Source organism: Oncorhynchus gorbuscha, linkage group LG10 (assembly GCF_021184085.1).
Source record: "Oncorhynchus gorbuscha isolate QuinsamMale2020 ecotype Even-year linkage group LG10, OgorEven_v1.0, whole genome shotgun sequence".
NCBI classification, from domain to species: domain Eukaryota; kingdom Metazoa; phylum Chordata; class Actinopteri; order Salmoniformes; family Salmonidae; genus Oncorhynchus; species Oncorhynchus gorbuscha.
Genome location: NC_060182.1, coordinates 21,460,130 through 21,477,500, shown reverse-complemented (window position 1 = coordinate 21,477,500; position 17,371 = coordinate 21,460,130). Strand labels below are relative to the sequence as shown.

Genomic DNA, 17,371 nt, shown 5'->3' with positions numbered 1-17,371 from the left:
CCGTATGGGGTATTGTGTGTAGATTGATGAGCACATTTCTTTTTAAACATAGCTGTAACATAACAAAATGTGAAAAAATACTTTCTGAATGCACTGTAAGCTTTTTTTACTCATACGTTTCCTACGTTTCTTAACAAAGTCAATGTAAACAAACACAGTTTCAAAACATGGTTAAAAGGATCATTTTGGTCAGTTCTTGCATCCATTGGTCTGTCTATGAATTTGAGAGGGGTTATTTTTCTGAAGCCCCATCTCTCAGCTGTTTACCAATACAAGTGGCGGGGTATCCACGTTGTTATTGTTTGAATTTAGGATTAACCCTTTAACCCTGACCCCCGTGTCACCTTTACTTCCTGACCTGCATTAATCTGGTCTCATTTAAAGCCGTCAGTCAGTCCATCAGTCTGTGTCCAGTGAAGTGGACTGCTACAGGAAAGATAAGGAATCGGAGACAGATGGTGCTGCTGATTATGCAATGCTTATAACCATCCCAGTCAAGCAGAAGAAAAACACACAGGTATGGACTGTAGCAGTGGTGGCCTCTGCCTGGGGCTTATGACATATTACTTTAATACTGAAAAATACCACACAAAATTAAAGCATCACTGTGAATAATCATGTGTTATAATATTTAGGTACTGCAAAACGACTCTAGCTTTTGGGATTGTGAGTAACAAGACCAGATTGCCTGTGAAGGACTTGGCAGAGGCTATTGCATATTTATTAAGTGGACTGATCCCTATTTTCTGCACAAAATGATCACCCAGTGACGGGCCAATTCATATAACACATAATGATACCTGAGCAATACGCATCCACACATGAAGATCTATCTGATAATCATTATATTATAAGTGCACACTAACCAATGCATCTTGGTTAGGTTGCATACCATCACAAAATGCAAATCAGGATAAATGGACAAAAATGGATTATTTTTCCCAGTCATATGAGCTCTGTGTGGAATCATGTTGGAACAAACCGATTTTGGCGCAGGCATCTGCACCGAAACAACAATAGAAATTCAACCCCCCACCCCTCCGGAAGAGAGAGGTTGGAGGTTCACTGTGTGATACAGGAATACAATATGATTCCTGTATCCTTTCACAAACAAAGAGCTAATCAGAGATGACACAAGGATTTATTCATCTGAGGTAGCAGCAATGCTAAACTGGAGAGACAAGCATGGAACATCTAAAACAATGTTGAAGCGAACAACGACATCCCAAAAATAACATCCACTACACTACAAGTACCAGCCGTATCAATAACGCACGCACGCGCACACACACACACCAGAGCTGGGATGAAATCACGCACTACATAAAAGCCGTCAGCCAAAAATGAGTCATATTCTCCTTGTCAGTCATCAGCCACTCAAAACAAAGCAACTCCCAAGACAGGGTGATTTCAATCACAATGGAAACAATCTGACAGTATAACATCACAACAGTCTACCAAAATAGGGTGTCCATTTCAACAAAAATGATTTAAAAAAGTAACTGATCATATAAATATTAACAGCCATGTTTACCACCAACACACACGTCTACCACACACACAGACATCGCCTCACATGACCACCATTCCCCTTAGGGCTAGGGTTGTTAACTAAGGGAGAGAGCTCTGTCGGCAGAGCCACAAACTCATCCCATCTCTATTCTCCAGACATGACAGGATGAGAGGAGAGGACAGAGCAAGGTCTGCAAGCGCCAGCTAGGTGACTCAGCACATGCACTGGAGACACTGCAATAACAAAGTGCCACACTGCATCCTTGTCAATGAAGAATGGAAGGACCAGTGCCTGCCTGGTTGCATCAGCCCAGCCACAGCCACACCTCCATACAGCCCCATTCATACAGCATTGGGTTCACAGGGACTGCTACTACTCACATGTCATATAGCCGGTAAGACATGGCAGAGCTGGGTCTGTCCGGGTGAGCCCCGCCACCGGTTGGTGTGCTGGTCTCGCTGCGGGGACGCCTGGGGTCGGTGCTGCTCACCACGGCACGCCACACGCTCGGCTTGTCCATCCTCCTGGCTCGTCAATGGGACTTGACTCAACGGAGCAGAAGCGTGCGCACAGACTCATACACTCTCTCACATACACTCTCACTCTCAGTCACAAACAGCCAGCCAGAAAGAGCTCTGTGATGTAACGAGGCAGGTCCAAAAGGCAGGCAGGGGGTGTATAGTGGTAGAGCAGGGCACAGTGAGGCTGGGAGGCTGCCTGTTTAACACTGATAAACAGCCTCCCTTTAAACCCATGCTGGGTGATGATGGCTGAACACATGCCAAGGCAGAGGAGGCAGAGGAGACAGGGCTAGCCATCAAAAGCACGGGGATAACCTGCAGGTTATTGTCTCTAATACACACCGGATCTCATCCACATCCTCCCTACACCACCTCTCCTCTGCTCACGGTAGTACAGCCCGCAGCCGGGCCACCCGATTGGCTCCCTGGTCTCCATGGAAACAGGAGAATGTGTTGGAGGTAGGGCTCATAGTCTCTCTCTCCCTCCTCTCTCTCCCTTTTCGTGGAATCAATGAGTTTCTTTCCGCTGCATCCCAAACTGATGAGGCTTTTAAGACTAATGAGGGATTGTGCAATTAGTTTGTCAGGTAAAGCCTGTTAATTAGACTCTATAGGAAGACAGGGTATCTGCTTCGTGGCTCTGGAGAGTGACGGCTGGGAAAACACCTCATATGAGAGACAGAGAGAAGCCATTTGAATTGACTTGAGAGAGAGGCAAATGATATCAAAGGGCAGCCAGTGAGCACAGCCTAGCCATAACAAAGGGCAGCCAGTGAGCACAGCCTAGCCATAACAAAGGGCAGCCAGTGAGCACAGCCTAGCCATAACAAAGGGCAGCCAGTGAGCACAGCCTAGCCATAACAAAGGGCAGCCAGTGAGCACAGCCTAGCCATAAAAGGGCAGCCAAGAGCACAGCCTAGCCATAACAAAGGGCAGCCAGTGAGCACAGCCTAGCCATACCAAAGGGCAGCCAGTGAGCACAGCCTAGCCATAACAAAGGGCAGCCAGTGAGCACAGCCTAGCCATAACAAAGGGCAGCCAAGAGCACAGCCTAGCCATAACAAAGGGCAGCCAAGAGCACAGCCTAGCCATACCGAAGGGCAGCCAGTGAGCACAGCCTAGCCATAACAAAGGGCAGACAGTCAGCACAGCCTAGCCATAACAAAGGGCAGCCAGTGAGCACAGCCTAGCCATAACAAAGGGCAGCCAGTGAGCACAGCCTAGCCATAACAAAAGGCAGACAGTCAGCACAGCCTAGCCATAACAAAGGGCAGACAGTCAGCACAGCCTAGCCATAACAAAGGGCAGCCAAGAGCACAGCCTAGCCATACCGAAGGGCAGCCAGTGAGCACAGCCTAGCCATAACAAAGGGCAGACAGTCAGCACAGCCTAGCCATAACAAAGGGCAGCCAGTGAGCACAGCCTAGCCATAACAAAGGGCAGCCAGTGAGCACAGCCTAGCCATAACAAAGGGCAGACAGTCAGCACAGCCTAGCCATAACAAAGGGCAGACAGTCAGCACAGCCTAGCCATAACAAAGGGCAGACAGTCAGCACAGCCTAGCCATAACAAAGGGCAGACAGTCAGCACAGCCTAGCCATAACAAAGGGCAGACAGTCAGCACAGCCTAGCCATAACAAAGGGCAGACGGTCAGCACAGCCTAGCCATAACAAAGGGCAGACAGTCAGCACAGCCTAGCCATAACAAAGGGCAGACAGTCAGCACAGCCTAGCCATAACAAAGGGCAGAGAGTCAGCACAGCCTAGTTTAAAAAACACTCTGATGAAGAAAACCTACCAATCCTACTAGGAGAGGACATAGAAAGCTGTAGGTTGGCAGCACACTACACTGTCACAAGATGACAGTTAGTGACAATTGCAATAGGATGAGGAAGAATGTGTATTATTTTATTGAGTCCATTATTTAATTTCACCCCCATATTAATATTGTTACTGGATCATTCTGTTGATTTCCATAACATGGTCATTTTCTATTGTTAATACTTGTTAATGACTCTTTTTATAATGTAATATTGTATGTCATGCCAATAAAGTACATTGAAATGTAATTGAGAGAGAGTGGAAGATTATAAAACATCTACGAGTGAAGAATGAGTGTATGTGCAATTCGTACAAGGCTGGTGACTTATGTTCTTTGTTCAACACAGGAAACAATTATCCATCAAATATTGAGGTTACACAGCCGTTGCATCATAGGGGAGGGCGGTAGAGCCCATTCAAAAAGAGTCTTAGATCTATAGGAACATCTGCAATATATATTCTATACTCATTCATGTAATGATGGAACTCTCATGCACAGCACATCTATTTCACAAATAAGCCACCTCAATAATGCAAGCGACACACACATCAAAGTGTTGTCTATTAAATCTGCTCTTGGGGCAAAATGGGTCTATACTTACCAAACCACATATAATAGCAGGCTGGGGACTAGGGAGGGCTGGGAACTAGGGAGGGCTGGGAACTAGGGAGGGCTGGGAACTAGGGAGGGCTGGGGAGCCTCGACAGGGGTATTATTGTTGACCCCCCTATAACTCCTCTTCCCCCCTATAACTCCTCTACTCCCCCCTATAACTCCTCTACTCCCCCCTATAACTCCTCCCCCCCCCCCATAACTCCTCCACTACCCCTATAACTCCTCTACTCCCCCTATAACTCCTCTACTCCCCCCATAACTCCTCTACTCCCCCTATAACTCCTCTACTCCCCCTATAACTCCTCTACTCCCCCTATAACTCCTCTACTCCCCCATACAACTCCTCCACTCCCCCCCATAACTCCTCCCCTCCCCCATAACTCCTCCACTACCCCTATAACTCCTCTACTCCCCCTATAACTCCTCTACTCCCCCTATAACTCCTCTACTCCCCCTATAACTCCTCTACTCCCCCTATAACTCCTCTACTCCCCCTATAACTCCTCCCCTCCCCCATACAACTCCTCTACTCCCCCCATACAACTCCTCTACTCCCCCATACAACTCCTCTACTCCCCCATACAACTCCTCTACTCCCCCATACAACTCCTCTACTCCCCCATACAACTCCTCTACTCCCCCATACAACTCCTCTACTCCCCCATACAACTCCTCTACTCCCCCATAACTCCTCTACTCCCCCTATAACTCCTCTACTCCCCCTATAACTCCTCTACTCCCCCTATAACTCCTCTACTCCCCCTATAACTCCTCTACTCCCCCATATAACTCCTCTACTCCCCCATAACTCCTCTACTCCCCCTATAACTCCTCTACTCCTCTCCTATAACTCCTCTAATCCCCCTATAACTCCTCTACTCCCCCTATAACACCTCTACTCCCCCCTATAACTCCTCTACTCCCCCTATAACTCCTCTACTCCCCCATAAACTCCTCTACTCCCCCATACAACTCCTCTACTCCCCCCTATAACTCCTCTACTCCCCCCATAACACCTCTACTCCCCCATACAACTCCTCTACTCCCCCATATAACTCCTCTACTCCCCCTATAACTCCTCTACTCCCCCCATAACTCCTCTACTCCCCCTATAACTCCTCTACTCCCCCATAACTCCTCTACTCCTCACCTATAACTCCTCTACTCCTCACCTATAACTCCTCTAATCCCCCTATAACTCCTCCACTCCCCCTATAACTCCTCTACTCCCCCTTTAACTCCTCTCCTCCCCCTTAACTCCTCCACTCCCCCATATAACTCCTCTACTCCCCCCATAACTCCTCTACTCCCCCTATAACTCCTCTACTCCCCCTATAACTCCTCTACTCCCCCTATAACTCCTCTATTCCCCCTATAACTCCTCCCCTATAACTCCCTACTCCCCCTATAACTCCTCTACTCCCCCTATAACTCCTCTACTCCCTCCCTTTAACTCCTCTACTCCCCCCTATAACTCCTCTACTCCCCCTATAACTCCTCCACTCCCCCCATATAACTCCTCCCCTCCCCCCTATAACTCCTCTACTCCCCCATTAACTCCTCTACTCCCCCATATAACTCCTCTACTCCCCCATAACTCCTCTACTCCCCCCCCCCTATAACTCCTCTACTCCCCCTATAACTCCTCTACTCCCCCTATAACTCCTCTACTCCCCCTATAACTTCTCTACTCCCCCCTATAACTCCTCTACTCCCCCTATAACTCCTCTACTCCCCCTATAACTCCTCTACTCCCCCTATAACTCCTCTACTCCCCCATAACTCCTCTACTCCCCCCCATAACTCCTCTACTCCCCCTATAACTCCTCTAATCCCCCTATAACTCCTCTACTCCCCCTATAACACCTCTACTCCCCCCATAACTCCTCTACTCCCCCATATAACTCCTCTACTCCCCCCTATAACTCCTATACTCCCCCTATAACTCATATACTCCCCCCCATAACTCCTCTACTCCCCCTTTAACTCCTCTACTCCCCCATATAACTCCTCTACTCCCCCCTATAACTCCTCTACTCCCCCTATAACTCCTCTACCCAACTCCTCTACTCCCCCCATAACTCCTCTACCCCCCCTATAACTCCTCTACTCCTCACCTATAACTCCTCTCTCCCCCTATAACTCCTCCACTCCCCCTATAACTCCTCCACTCCCCCCTAACTCCTCCACTCCTCTCCTCCCCCCCATAACTCCTCCACTCCCCCCTTTAACTCCTCCACTCCCCCTATAACTCCTCTACTCCCCCTATAACTCCTCTATTCCCCCTATAACTCCTCTATTCCCCCTATAACTCCTCTATTCCCCCTATAACTCCTCTATTCCCCCTATAACTCCTCCCCTATAACTCATATACTCCCCCCTATAACTCCTCTACTCCCCCTATAACTCCTCTACTCCCCCTATAACTCCTCTACTCCCCCCTATAACTCCTCTACTCCCCCTATAACTCCTCTACTCCCCCCCTATAACTCCTCTACTCCCCCTATAACTCCCCCCATAACTCCTCTACCCCCCTATAACTCCTCTACTCCCCCCTATAACTCTCCCCCCCCTTAACTCCTATACTCCCCCTATAACTCCTCTACTCCCTCCTTTAACTCCTCCTCTACTCCCCCCCCATAACTCCTCTACTCCCCCCTATAACTCCTCTCCTCCCCCCCCTATAACTCCTCCACTCCCCCTATAACTCCTCCACTCCCCCCATAACTCCTCCAACTCCCCCCATAACTCCTCCACTCCCCCCATAACTCCTCCACTCCCCCTATAACTCCTCCACTCCCCCTATAACTCCTCTACTCCCCCTATAACTCCTCTATTCCCCCTATAACTCCTCTATTCCCCCTATAACTCCTCTATTCCCCCTATAACTCCTCTATTCCCCCTATAACTCCTCTACTCCCCCTATAACTCCTCTACTCCCCCTATAACTCCTCTACTCCCCCTTAACTCCTCTACTCCCCCTTTAACTCCTCTACTCCCCCTATAACTCCTCTACTCCCCCTATAACCCCCTCACTCCTCTACCCCTTTCTACCTCCTCTACTCCCCCTCTAACCTCCCCTACCCTTAACTCCTCTACCCCCTATAACTCCTCTACTCCCCCTATAACTCCTCTACTCCCCCCTCTAACCCCCTAATTCCTCTACCCCCCCTAACTCTTCTAACCCCCTAACTCTTCTAACCACTCTACTTTCCCCCTAACTCCCCTACCCCACTAACTCATCTACTCCCCCTAACCCCTCTAACCACTCTACTTGCCGCTCTAACCCCCCTCTAGCTCCTCCAAACCCCTCCTCCCCCTCATTAGAGGGTGTCTGTCTAGCTGTTCTTGTCAAAGCACAGCTTGCTCCGCTCTGTAACTAACATCATTTTCTATGGGTGGGGTGAGATCCATTTTATTTCCCACTGAGAGCAAAGCTGCAAGCCCAAGACAGGATGTTGTTAGACAGTGCACAGGCAACGAGAGGAGATGTGCGCTAAGCACATCACACTCCTCACGACGCAGACAACATTCTCTATACATGTATACATTCATGTACACACACACACAAACTAAGCACCATCAATCACACAGCACGTTTATCCACTTTACTCTATTTTCACACCGTCTCACGGCTCTCAACCATTGGTCTATTCTTCTTTAATGAAGTGGTCCATTTTGATATAACGGTGTGTCAGTGTGTGTTGTATCAGTCCTCTCCTGCCAACCTCTGCACCCCCATCCCTGTTGCCATACAGTACAGCCTCTCTGTGCCCAGCTGGCCTGGTGGATGAGACTGGGCACTGACTCTGGCAGGGTGCACTGAGAGCCTGCCAACGCACGCACGCACGCACGCACACACACACACACACGCACACCTACAGTAGCCGCAGCAGTGAAGGTTTTAACCATCATAGGAAGTGCATACTGATGAGTCCCAGCCTAATTGCCTCATCCCTGTTCTCTGTGAGAGAAGCAGCGAACTGCAGAACCTTCTTAGTCAACGAGATCCAAAAGTGTCAGGAAAGGCCTCGATGGTGGATAGATATGGCGCAGATATCTTCATCTGGGTTTTCCTTTCCACTGCTGAGAACACACATTAACAGAGAACAATGAGAGGATTTAATAGAGATACAGAGAGAACAGACATTAACAGAGAACAACGAGAGGATTTAATAGAGATACAGAGAGAACAGACATTAACAGAGAACAACGAGAGGATTTAATAGAGATACAGAGAGAACAGACATTAACAGAGAACAACGAGAGGATTTAATAGAGATACAGAGAGAACAGACATTAACAGAGAACAACGAGAGGATTTAATAGAGATACAGAGAGAACAGACATTAACAGAGAACAACGAGAGGATTTAATAGAGATACAGAGAGAACAGACATTAACAGAGAACAACGATAGGATTTAATAGAGATACAGAGAGAACAGACATTAACAGAGAACAACGAGAGGATTTAATAGAGATACAGAGAGAACAGACATTAACAGAGAACAATGAGAGGATTTAATAGAGATACAGAGAGAACAGACATTAACAGAGAACAACGAGAGGATTTAATAGAGATACAGAGAGAACAGACATTAACAGAGAACAACGAGAGGATTTAATAGAGATACAGAGAGAACAGACATTAACAGAGAACAACGATAGGATTTAATAGAGATACAGAGAGAACAGACATTAACAGAGAACAACGAGGATTTAATAGAGATACAGAGAGAACAGACATTAACAGAGAACAACGAGAGGATTTAATAGAGATACAGAGAGAACAGACATTAACAGAGAACAACGAGGATTTAATAGAGATACAGAGAGAACAGACATTAACAGAGAACAACGAGAGGATTTAATAGAGATACAGAGAGAACAGACATTAACAGAGAACAACGAGAGGATTTAATAGAGATACAGAGAGAACAGACATTAACAGAGAACAACGAGAGGATTTAATAGAGAGAACAGACATTAACAGAGAACAACGAGAGGATTTAATAGAGAGAACAGACATTAACAGAGAACAACGAGAGGATTTAATAGAGAGAACAGACATTAACAGAGAACAACGAGAGGATTTAATAGAGAGAACAGACATTAACAGAGAACAACGAGAGGATTTAATAGAGATACAGAGAGAACAGACATTAACAGAGAACAACGAGAGGATTTAATAGAGATACAGAGAGAACAGACATTAACAGAGAACAACGAGAGGATTTAATAGAGATACAGAGAGAACAGACATTAACAGAGAACAACGAGAGGATTTAATAGAGATACAGAGAGAACAGACATTAACAGAGAACAACGATAGGATTTAATAGAGATACAGAGAGAACAGACATTAACAGAGAACAACGAGAGGATTTAATAGAGATACAGAGAGAACAGACATTAACAGAGAACAACGAGAGGATTTAATAGAGATACAGAGAGAACAGACATTAACAGAGAACAACGATAGGATTTAATAGAGATACAGAGAGAACAGACATTAACAGAGAACAACGAGAGGATTTAATAGAGATACAGAGAGAACAGACATTAACAGAGAACAACGAGAGGATTTAATAGAGATACAGAGAGAACAGACATTAACAGAGAACAACGAGAGGATTTAATAGAGATACAGAGAGAACAGACATTAACAGAGAACAACGAGAGGATTTAATAGAGATACAGAGAGAACAGACATTAACAGAGAACAACGAGAGGATTTAATAGAGATACAGAGAGAACAGACATTAACAGAGAACAACGAGAGGATTTAATAGAGATACAGAAGAACAGACATTAACAGAGAACAACGAGGATTTAATAGAGATACAGACAGACATTAACAGAGAACAACGAGAGGATTTAATAGAGATACAGAGAGAACAGACATTGACAGAGAACAACGATAGGATTTAATAGAGATACAGAGAGAACAGACATTGACAGAGAACAACGAGGATTTAATAGAGATAGAGAGAGAACAGACATTAACAGAGAACAACGATAGGATTTAATAGAGATAGAGAGAGAACAGACATTAACAGAGAACAACGAGGACTTAATAGAGATACAGAGAGAACAGACATTAACAGAGAACAACGAGGATTTAATAGAGATAGAGAGACCTAAACTCATCCTAGTCTAAATGTCAGCGCTTCTATCTTATTCAGCTATACCAGAAGAAACTAAACACACAGAAATCAATGACAAACTGATAATGCCTAAACAATGTTGTGGACTAAAAGACAGGGAGCTGGTTCTATGCTTCTGAACAGGTCCAAACCAAAGTGATAATCATACCTTAATAAAGGAGAATAGCCTGAGTACTGGATTAACAGCTAACAAAGCAGAGCTCTAAACAAACCCATGCTTTACATGGAGCATAACTCTAGCCATTCATAGTTTACGGTTATATTACTACCTCCTTTAAGCCTTGATTCTGACTGGCTGATGGGCGTTCTATAGCTGTACATTACTCACACAGCTGAACAGTTATAGGGCCTAGTGTCTGAAATGGTGGCCTTGAGTGAGCTTCAGTCCAATTATAGAGAAGACAGCACTGCACCCCACCGTACTGCAGTACACAGCAGTCTATGTGAACATTGGCACATGTTGTTCATTAAGGGTTTATAAAACATTAATGAGGCTTCACAGCAAAGACACCTTCACTTTCAATTGGGACACACAGCATCTGGATGTGGTGGACTGGGAGGTACTGCTTACCAACATTATACAGTATGTGATGCTAAACATACACTTGATTTCTTTCAATGCGCCATCAGTATAGTGTTGAGCTAACACAGCAGATGCCTTCTGTTGAGTTCTGGTCTGGAAGATTAGTAGTGGCATTGTGTTGTAGTGCAGTGGACTGAGCTTTATTGTCCCATACCTGGTGCCTTGCTGATTGTGTTATGTTGTTGTTGTTGTGTGTTGATAGCTGCTGTGTGTGTAGACAGCTGAATGCTGATGGGTGTGTAGACAGCTGAATGCTGATGGGTGTGTAGACAGCTGAATGCTGATGGGTGTGTAGACAGCTGAATGCTGATGGGTGTGTGGACAGCTGAATGCTGATGGGTGTGTAGACAGCTGAATGATGATGGGTGTGTAGACAGCTGAATGCTGATGGGTGTGTAGACAGCTGAATGCTGATGGGTGTGTAGACAGCTGAATGCTGATGGGTGTGTAGACAGCTGAATGCTGATGGGTGTGTCTGTCTGCCAGTGGTTAACTGCCTCATTTAGATCCCCAGTTTACTGAGCTGCACCTCAGGGGGCCTGAGTCTGGCTGGGATGTCTCTCCCAACACAGGGAGAGGCACAGAGAGGACCTGGGAGAGAGTCACATCACACCTCGCTCTCAGTGTTCCGAAGGGCACTGAAGGATGAGCTGAGAGATAACAGCTGTTTGAGAAGGAATCTACAAAAAATGTCCAAACACAATGAGATGAGAAAATGATATGGATTCTATATTCAGCCATCATTATCCATACTAAACACCCAACCCAGTTCTCTTGGAATGGAAATGAAAAGCTTTTATTTGAATCGTCTCACCACTGACCCATTGCAGCCGATACAATACAGTATTGTGTTGAAATAAGTCATGAGATGAGATGCCATGTGCACAAAGGATTTCATCCCTCAGTTCCAAACCAGTCGCTCTTTAGGACACACAGGAGACTGAGCAGAGGACCGACATGAACCAAGGAAACACAAGAAAACAATTCTCGGGAGAGAGAACGGTTTTGTAATGTCACGTGTAATGCTCCTCTAATGCTTGCACGTCCAGTTTCCCGTTAGATAGGACGTTCCCCTATGTATCTGTGTCGGACATGAGTCGGTAATGGTCATGTGATGAGGTAGCCCCGCCTGCCAACTTCAAAAGCAGTGTCTGCCCTCAGCCCAAGAGGGAATTTTGTCTTGGTCTAAGATGTTGAGACCCGGGTTCATATTCCACGTGTTACATAGGCTGGTAGCAAAAACCACCGGAGAACCTATTTAGCATGTTTTGGCATTAGAGGAGAATATTCCCTTATTGTCAAACAGAACTTATCCAGAATGTTCTAGAAACGTTTCAAGAACCTTCCTTAGTCCAGTGGAACTTTGATTCCTTGCACACTCAAATGAAACATGCTCATATGACCACAAGATGGCAGTACTTTAACGTTGTTGGAACGTTCTGGGTCCAAATCTGCTCAGCCAGATATTACTTACAGACGGCATGGTGGAATGATCAATCCTGAGGGTGTGAAAATAACTTTCTCCCAGCGGATACACTGGTACCCACGAGAAAAGAGAAATGCACACTGTACATAGCCATATGACATTTGAAATGTCTCTATTCCTTTGAAAAGCTTGTAAAGTGTAATGTTTACTGTTCATTTTTAATTGTTTATTTCATTTTTTATGATCTATTTCCCTTGCTTTGGCAATGGAAACTCATGTTTCCCAAGCCAATAAAGCCCTTTGAATTGAGAGCGAGAGACCTGGGTCCCCAGGAGGCAATGGGTCTGAGCAAAACGCGTAAGACGGCGAACCCAGATCGTGGAGACGATAACAAACATTTTTACCTCCCAAAACATTAGAATGTTGCAGTCCATTGATAAGAGAAGAAGAAGTTACAAAGCGATGTTCACTAAGCATAGACCTGTTTTATAACAGTCAGCGATTTCAGTAGAACCTCATTGAGATGGCGTACAGCAGGGAAGGGCATCTGGAGGCCCTTAACCCACCCCGCAAAAACAAACGTTTTAGTAACTCAGTTGGGTCTCAAATTACTGTTGAGATTTAGAATAGAACACACAAGGTACAATTTCAAAATGTGGTTATGCATCAGCAGTTTCTCTTATGTTATTCACTGACAGTCCCTCAATTAACCCATGTCAGCTAACATTTTTAGATTGGTAAATGAGTCTAGTCAGCTATCTAAACCTGTAGTAATAATGGTCGAATTACAGACCAGGGGGCCCTCAATGATTTTGTAAGTCACTCTCACTCTCATATTAACATAGCATAAGACCAGGCAAAATTAATTGCAGGAAATTAGCTGTAAAATAAATGTTTTTCTATCCGCCCCATGACAAAATGTGTAGAAATGCATCAAACTTGCTTTAAAACTGAAACATTTTCTCTACACACGATGGCAAAAGGGCCGCTGCAGCCCCCCATTAGGAGTTCAGATTTTTTGTGGCCCCTACCACCATCAAAGTTGCCCATCCCTCCAAAATAAAAATATATAAGAACCACCATATTGTTCCACAACAGCAGCCTATTTTTCTGACCTCGCCAATTAACATCAGCAACTGGAAAAATGGAACTCTGTGACCGCAACCTTTCACATCTACTCAGGAAGTGAGAAGGTGCAGCATTTATTTTTATGCTGTTTTTGATCATAACACTCCTTCTCTCTGTAACACAGGGCAGGCTGTGGTGTGTGCCACAGCTCTCTCTGTCAGCAGATAGGCTCTCTGTCTAGAGCATCTGTCATCCAGAAACCAGCTGTTCACTTTGTAAGCCAAATGAAGCACCGTTTCCACTGTGACTGAAGTACAGTCAAAGTCCCTGCCTTCTCCACCGGTCTTGTCTTGGAGTCCCTATGGAATAAGATGTGATGCTAGGGATGAAGTGGAAAATTATGATTCTAGCATTGATATAGTATGCAGGGCTGAAGGCTCAGGCATGGTCATAACAGTATGCAAAGTGTAACAGTTGAAGTGTGGATATACAGAGGGTTATAACATATTTACACATGTATAAATACGCACGCACGCACGCACGCACGCACGCACGCACGCACGCACGCACGCACGCACGCACGCACGCACGCACACACACACACACACACACACACACACACACACACACACACACGTTGTGATATCATAAATCTGTGTTTTATATTCAGTAGGAACTACAGTGCCTTGCGAAAATATTCGGCCCCCTTGAACTTTGCGACCTTTTGCCACATTTCAGGCTTCAAACATAAAGATATAAAACTGTATTTTTTTGTGAAGAATCAACAACAAGTGGGACACAATCATGAAGTGGAACGACATTTTGTCACGCCTTGGTCATTGTATTTTGTGTATTCGTTATATATTTGGTCAGGCCAGGGTGTGACATGGGTTTTGTTATTGTATTTTCGTATTGGGGTTTGTAGTATTTGGGATCGCGGCTGATTAGGGGTGTTGTATAGGCTTGGCTGCCTGAGGCGATTCTCAATCAGAGTCAGGTGATTCTCGTTGTCTCTGATTGGGAACCGTATTTAGGTAGCCTGAGTTTCACTGTGTATTTTGTGGGTGATTGTTCCTGTCTCTGTGTAGTGTTCACCAGATAGGCTGTAATAGGTTTCTCGTTCCGTTTGTTGTTTTTGTATATGTTATAGTTATTTCATGTTACGCTCTTCATTCATTAAAGTCATGAGTAACAAACACGCTGCATTTCGGTCCGACTCTCTTTCGACAAACGAAGAACGCCGTTACACATTTATTGGATATTTCAAACTTTTTCAACAAATCAAAAACTGAAAAATTGGGCGTGCAAAATTATTCAGCCCCCTTAAGTTAATTCTTTGTAGCGCCACCTTTTGCTGCGATTAAAGCTGTAAGTCGCTTTGGGTATGTCTCTATCAGTCTCTATTTTTTCCCATTCCTCCTTGCAAAACAGCTCGAGCTCAGTGAGGTTGGATGGAGAGCATTTGTGAACAGCAGTTTTCAGTTCTTTCCACAGATTCTCGATTGAATTCAGGTCTGAACTTTGACTTGGCCATTCTAACACCTGGATATGTTTATTTTTGAACCATTCCATTGTAGATTTTGCTTTATGTTTTGGATCATTGTCTTGTTGGAAGACAAATCTCCGTCCCAGTCTCAGGTCTTTTGCAGACTCCATCAGGTTTTCTTCCAGAGTGGTCCTATATTTGGCTCCATCCATCTTCCCATCAATTTTAACCATCTTCCCTGTCCCTGCTGAAGAAAAGCAGGCCCAAACCATGATGCTGCCACCACCATGTTTGACAGTGGGGATGGTGTGTTCAGGGTGATGAGCTGTGTTGCTTTTACACCAAACATAACGTGTTGCATTGTTGCCAAAAAGTTCAATTTTGGTTTCATCTGACCAGAGCACCTTCCACATGTTTGGTGTGTCTCCCAGGTGGCTTGTGGCAAACTTTAAACACTTTTTATGGACATCTTTAAGAAATGGCTTTCTTCTTGCCACTCTTCCATAAAGGCCAGATTTGTGCAATATACGACTGATTGTTGTCCTATGGACAGAGTCTCCCACCTCAGCTGTAGATCTCTGCAGTTCATCCAGAGTGATCATGGGCCTCTTGTCTGCATCTCTGATCAGTCTTCTCCTTGTATGAGCTGAAAGTTTAGAGGGACGGCCAGGTCTTGGTAGATTTGCAGTGGTCTGATACTCCTTCCATTTCAATATTAATCGCTTGCACAGTGCTCCTTGGGATGTTTAAAGCTTGGGAAATCTTTTTGTATCCAAATCCGGCTTTAAACTTCTTCACAACAGTATCTCGGACCTGCCTGGTGTGTTCCTTGTTCTTCATGATGCTCTCTGCGTTTTTAACGAACCTCTGAGACTATCACAGTGCAGGTGCATTTATACAGAGACTTGATTACACACAGGTGGATTGTATTTATCATCATTAGTCATTTAGGTCAACATTGGATCATTCAGAGATCCTCACTGAACTTCTGGAGAGAGTTTGCTGCACTGAAAGTAAAGGGGCTGAATTTTTCAGTTTTTGATTTGTTAAAAAAGTTTGAAATGTCCAATAAATGTCGTTCCACTTCATGATTGTGTCCCACTTGTTGTTGATTCTTCACAAAAAAATACAGTTTTATATCTTTATGTTTGAAGCCTGAAATGTGGCAAAAGGTCGCAAAGTTCAAGGGGGCCGAATACTTTCACAAGGCACTGTACTGCATTCCTCTGTCGTGTCACACTGCTTACTGCTTATATACAGTAGTGGAGTTGACTTTCCATGCATAGTGTGAGCCTAATCCCACTGTGATAAGCTGCACTCAACTCATAATCTGACGCATTCATCCTACACATTCAAATCAACAGTAGCTTAGAACCCACCAACCATCAATCTAACAGCTCTCCCCAAATCAAACTCACACCCATATCATATCCCCCTCCTTTCTTAATAAAGCCTAAAAGGCTGTTTAGAAGAACAAGCTGTTTCTCATATTTACAGTTTAATAATGTGCAGACACCCTCCGATCTAATTCCCCTAGGGGGGGGAAGCGTTTAATACCTTCAAGAGCATCTGTCTTGTCCCCTCCCGCCCTAGCCCCAGAGCTCAGGCTGTATCGGAGCGGTGATACTGAGCTATTAGGCAGATAATGCAGAGGCATCATGAGACCCTTTTGCCAGATAATGCAGAGGCATGAAAATTATGACGTGATAAGTTTCGCCTGAGATTGAAATCTCCCACTATATCAACATACACTACATGACCAAAAGTGTGTGTACACCTGCTCGTCGAACATCTCATTCCAAAATCATGAGCTTTAATATGGAGTTGTTCCCCCCTTTGCTGCTATACCAGCTTCCACTCTTCTGGGAAGGCTTTCCACTAAATGTTGGAAGCACAGAATCGTCTAGAATTTCATTTTAGCGTTAAGATTTCACTTAACTGGAACTAAGGGGCCTAGCAGGAAATAAGAAAAACAGCCCCAGACCATTATTCCTCCTTCACCAAACTTAACAGTTGGCACCATGCATTCGGGCAGGTAGCGTTCTCCTGGTATCCGCCAAACCCAGATTTGTCCATCGGACAGCCAAATGGTGAAGTGTGATTCATCATTCCAGAGTCAAATGGCGGCAAGCTTTACACCACTCCAGCCAATGCTTGGCATTGTGTGTG

General features: G+C 45.1%; 1 protein-coding gene across 3 annotated transcripts in view; it reads right to left on the bottom strand.

Moving 5' to 3' along the window:
• The window catches only part of LOC124045676 (IQ motif and SEC7 domain-containing protein 1-like), a 285,391-nt gene that overhangs the window by 153,694 nt on the left and 114,326 nt on the right, over positions 1-17,371 (bottom strand). Inside the window, exon 1 of one of the 3 annotated variants that reach the window (XM_046365175.1) lies at positions 1,894-3,427. The exons of the other annotated variants lie outside the window; for them this stretch is intronic. Within the exon in view, the coding sequence (XP_046221131.1) occupies positions 1,894-2,033 (140 nt within the window). The 5' untranslated portion in view covers positions 2,034-3,427. Of the gene's footprint in view, positions 1-1,893; positions 3,428-17,371 lie in introns of those variants that run through there. 3 annotated transcript variants of the gene reach the window in all.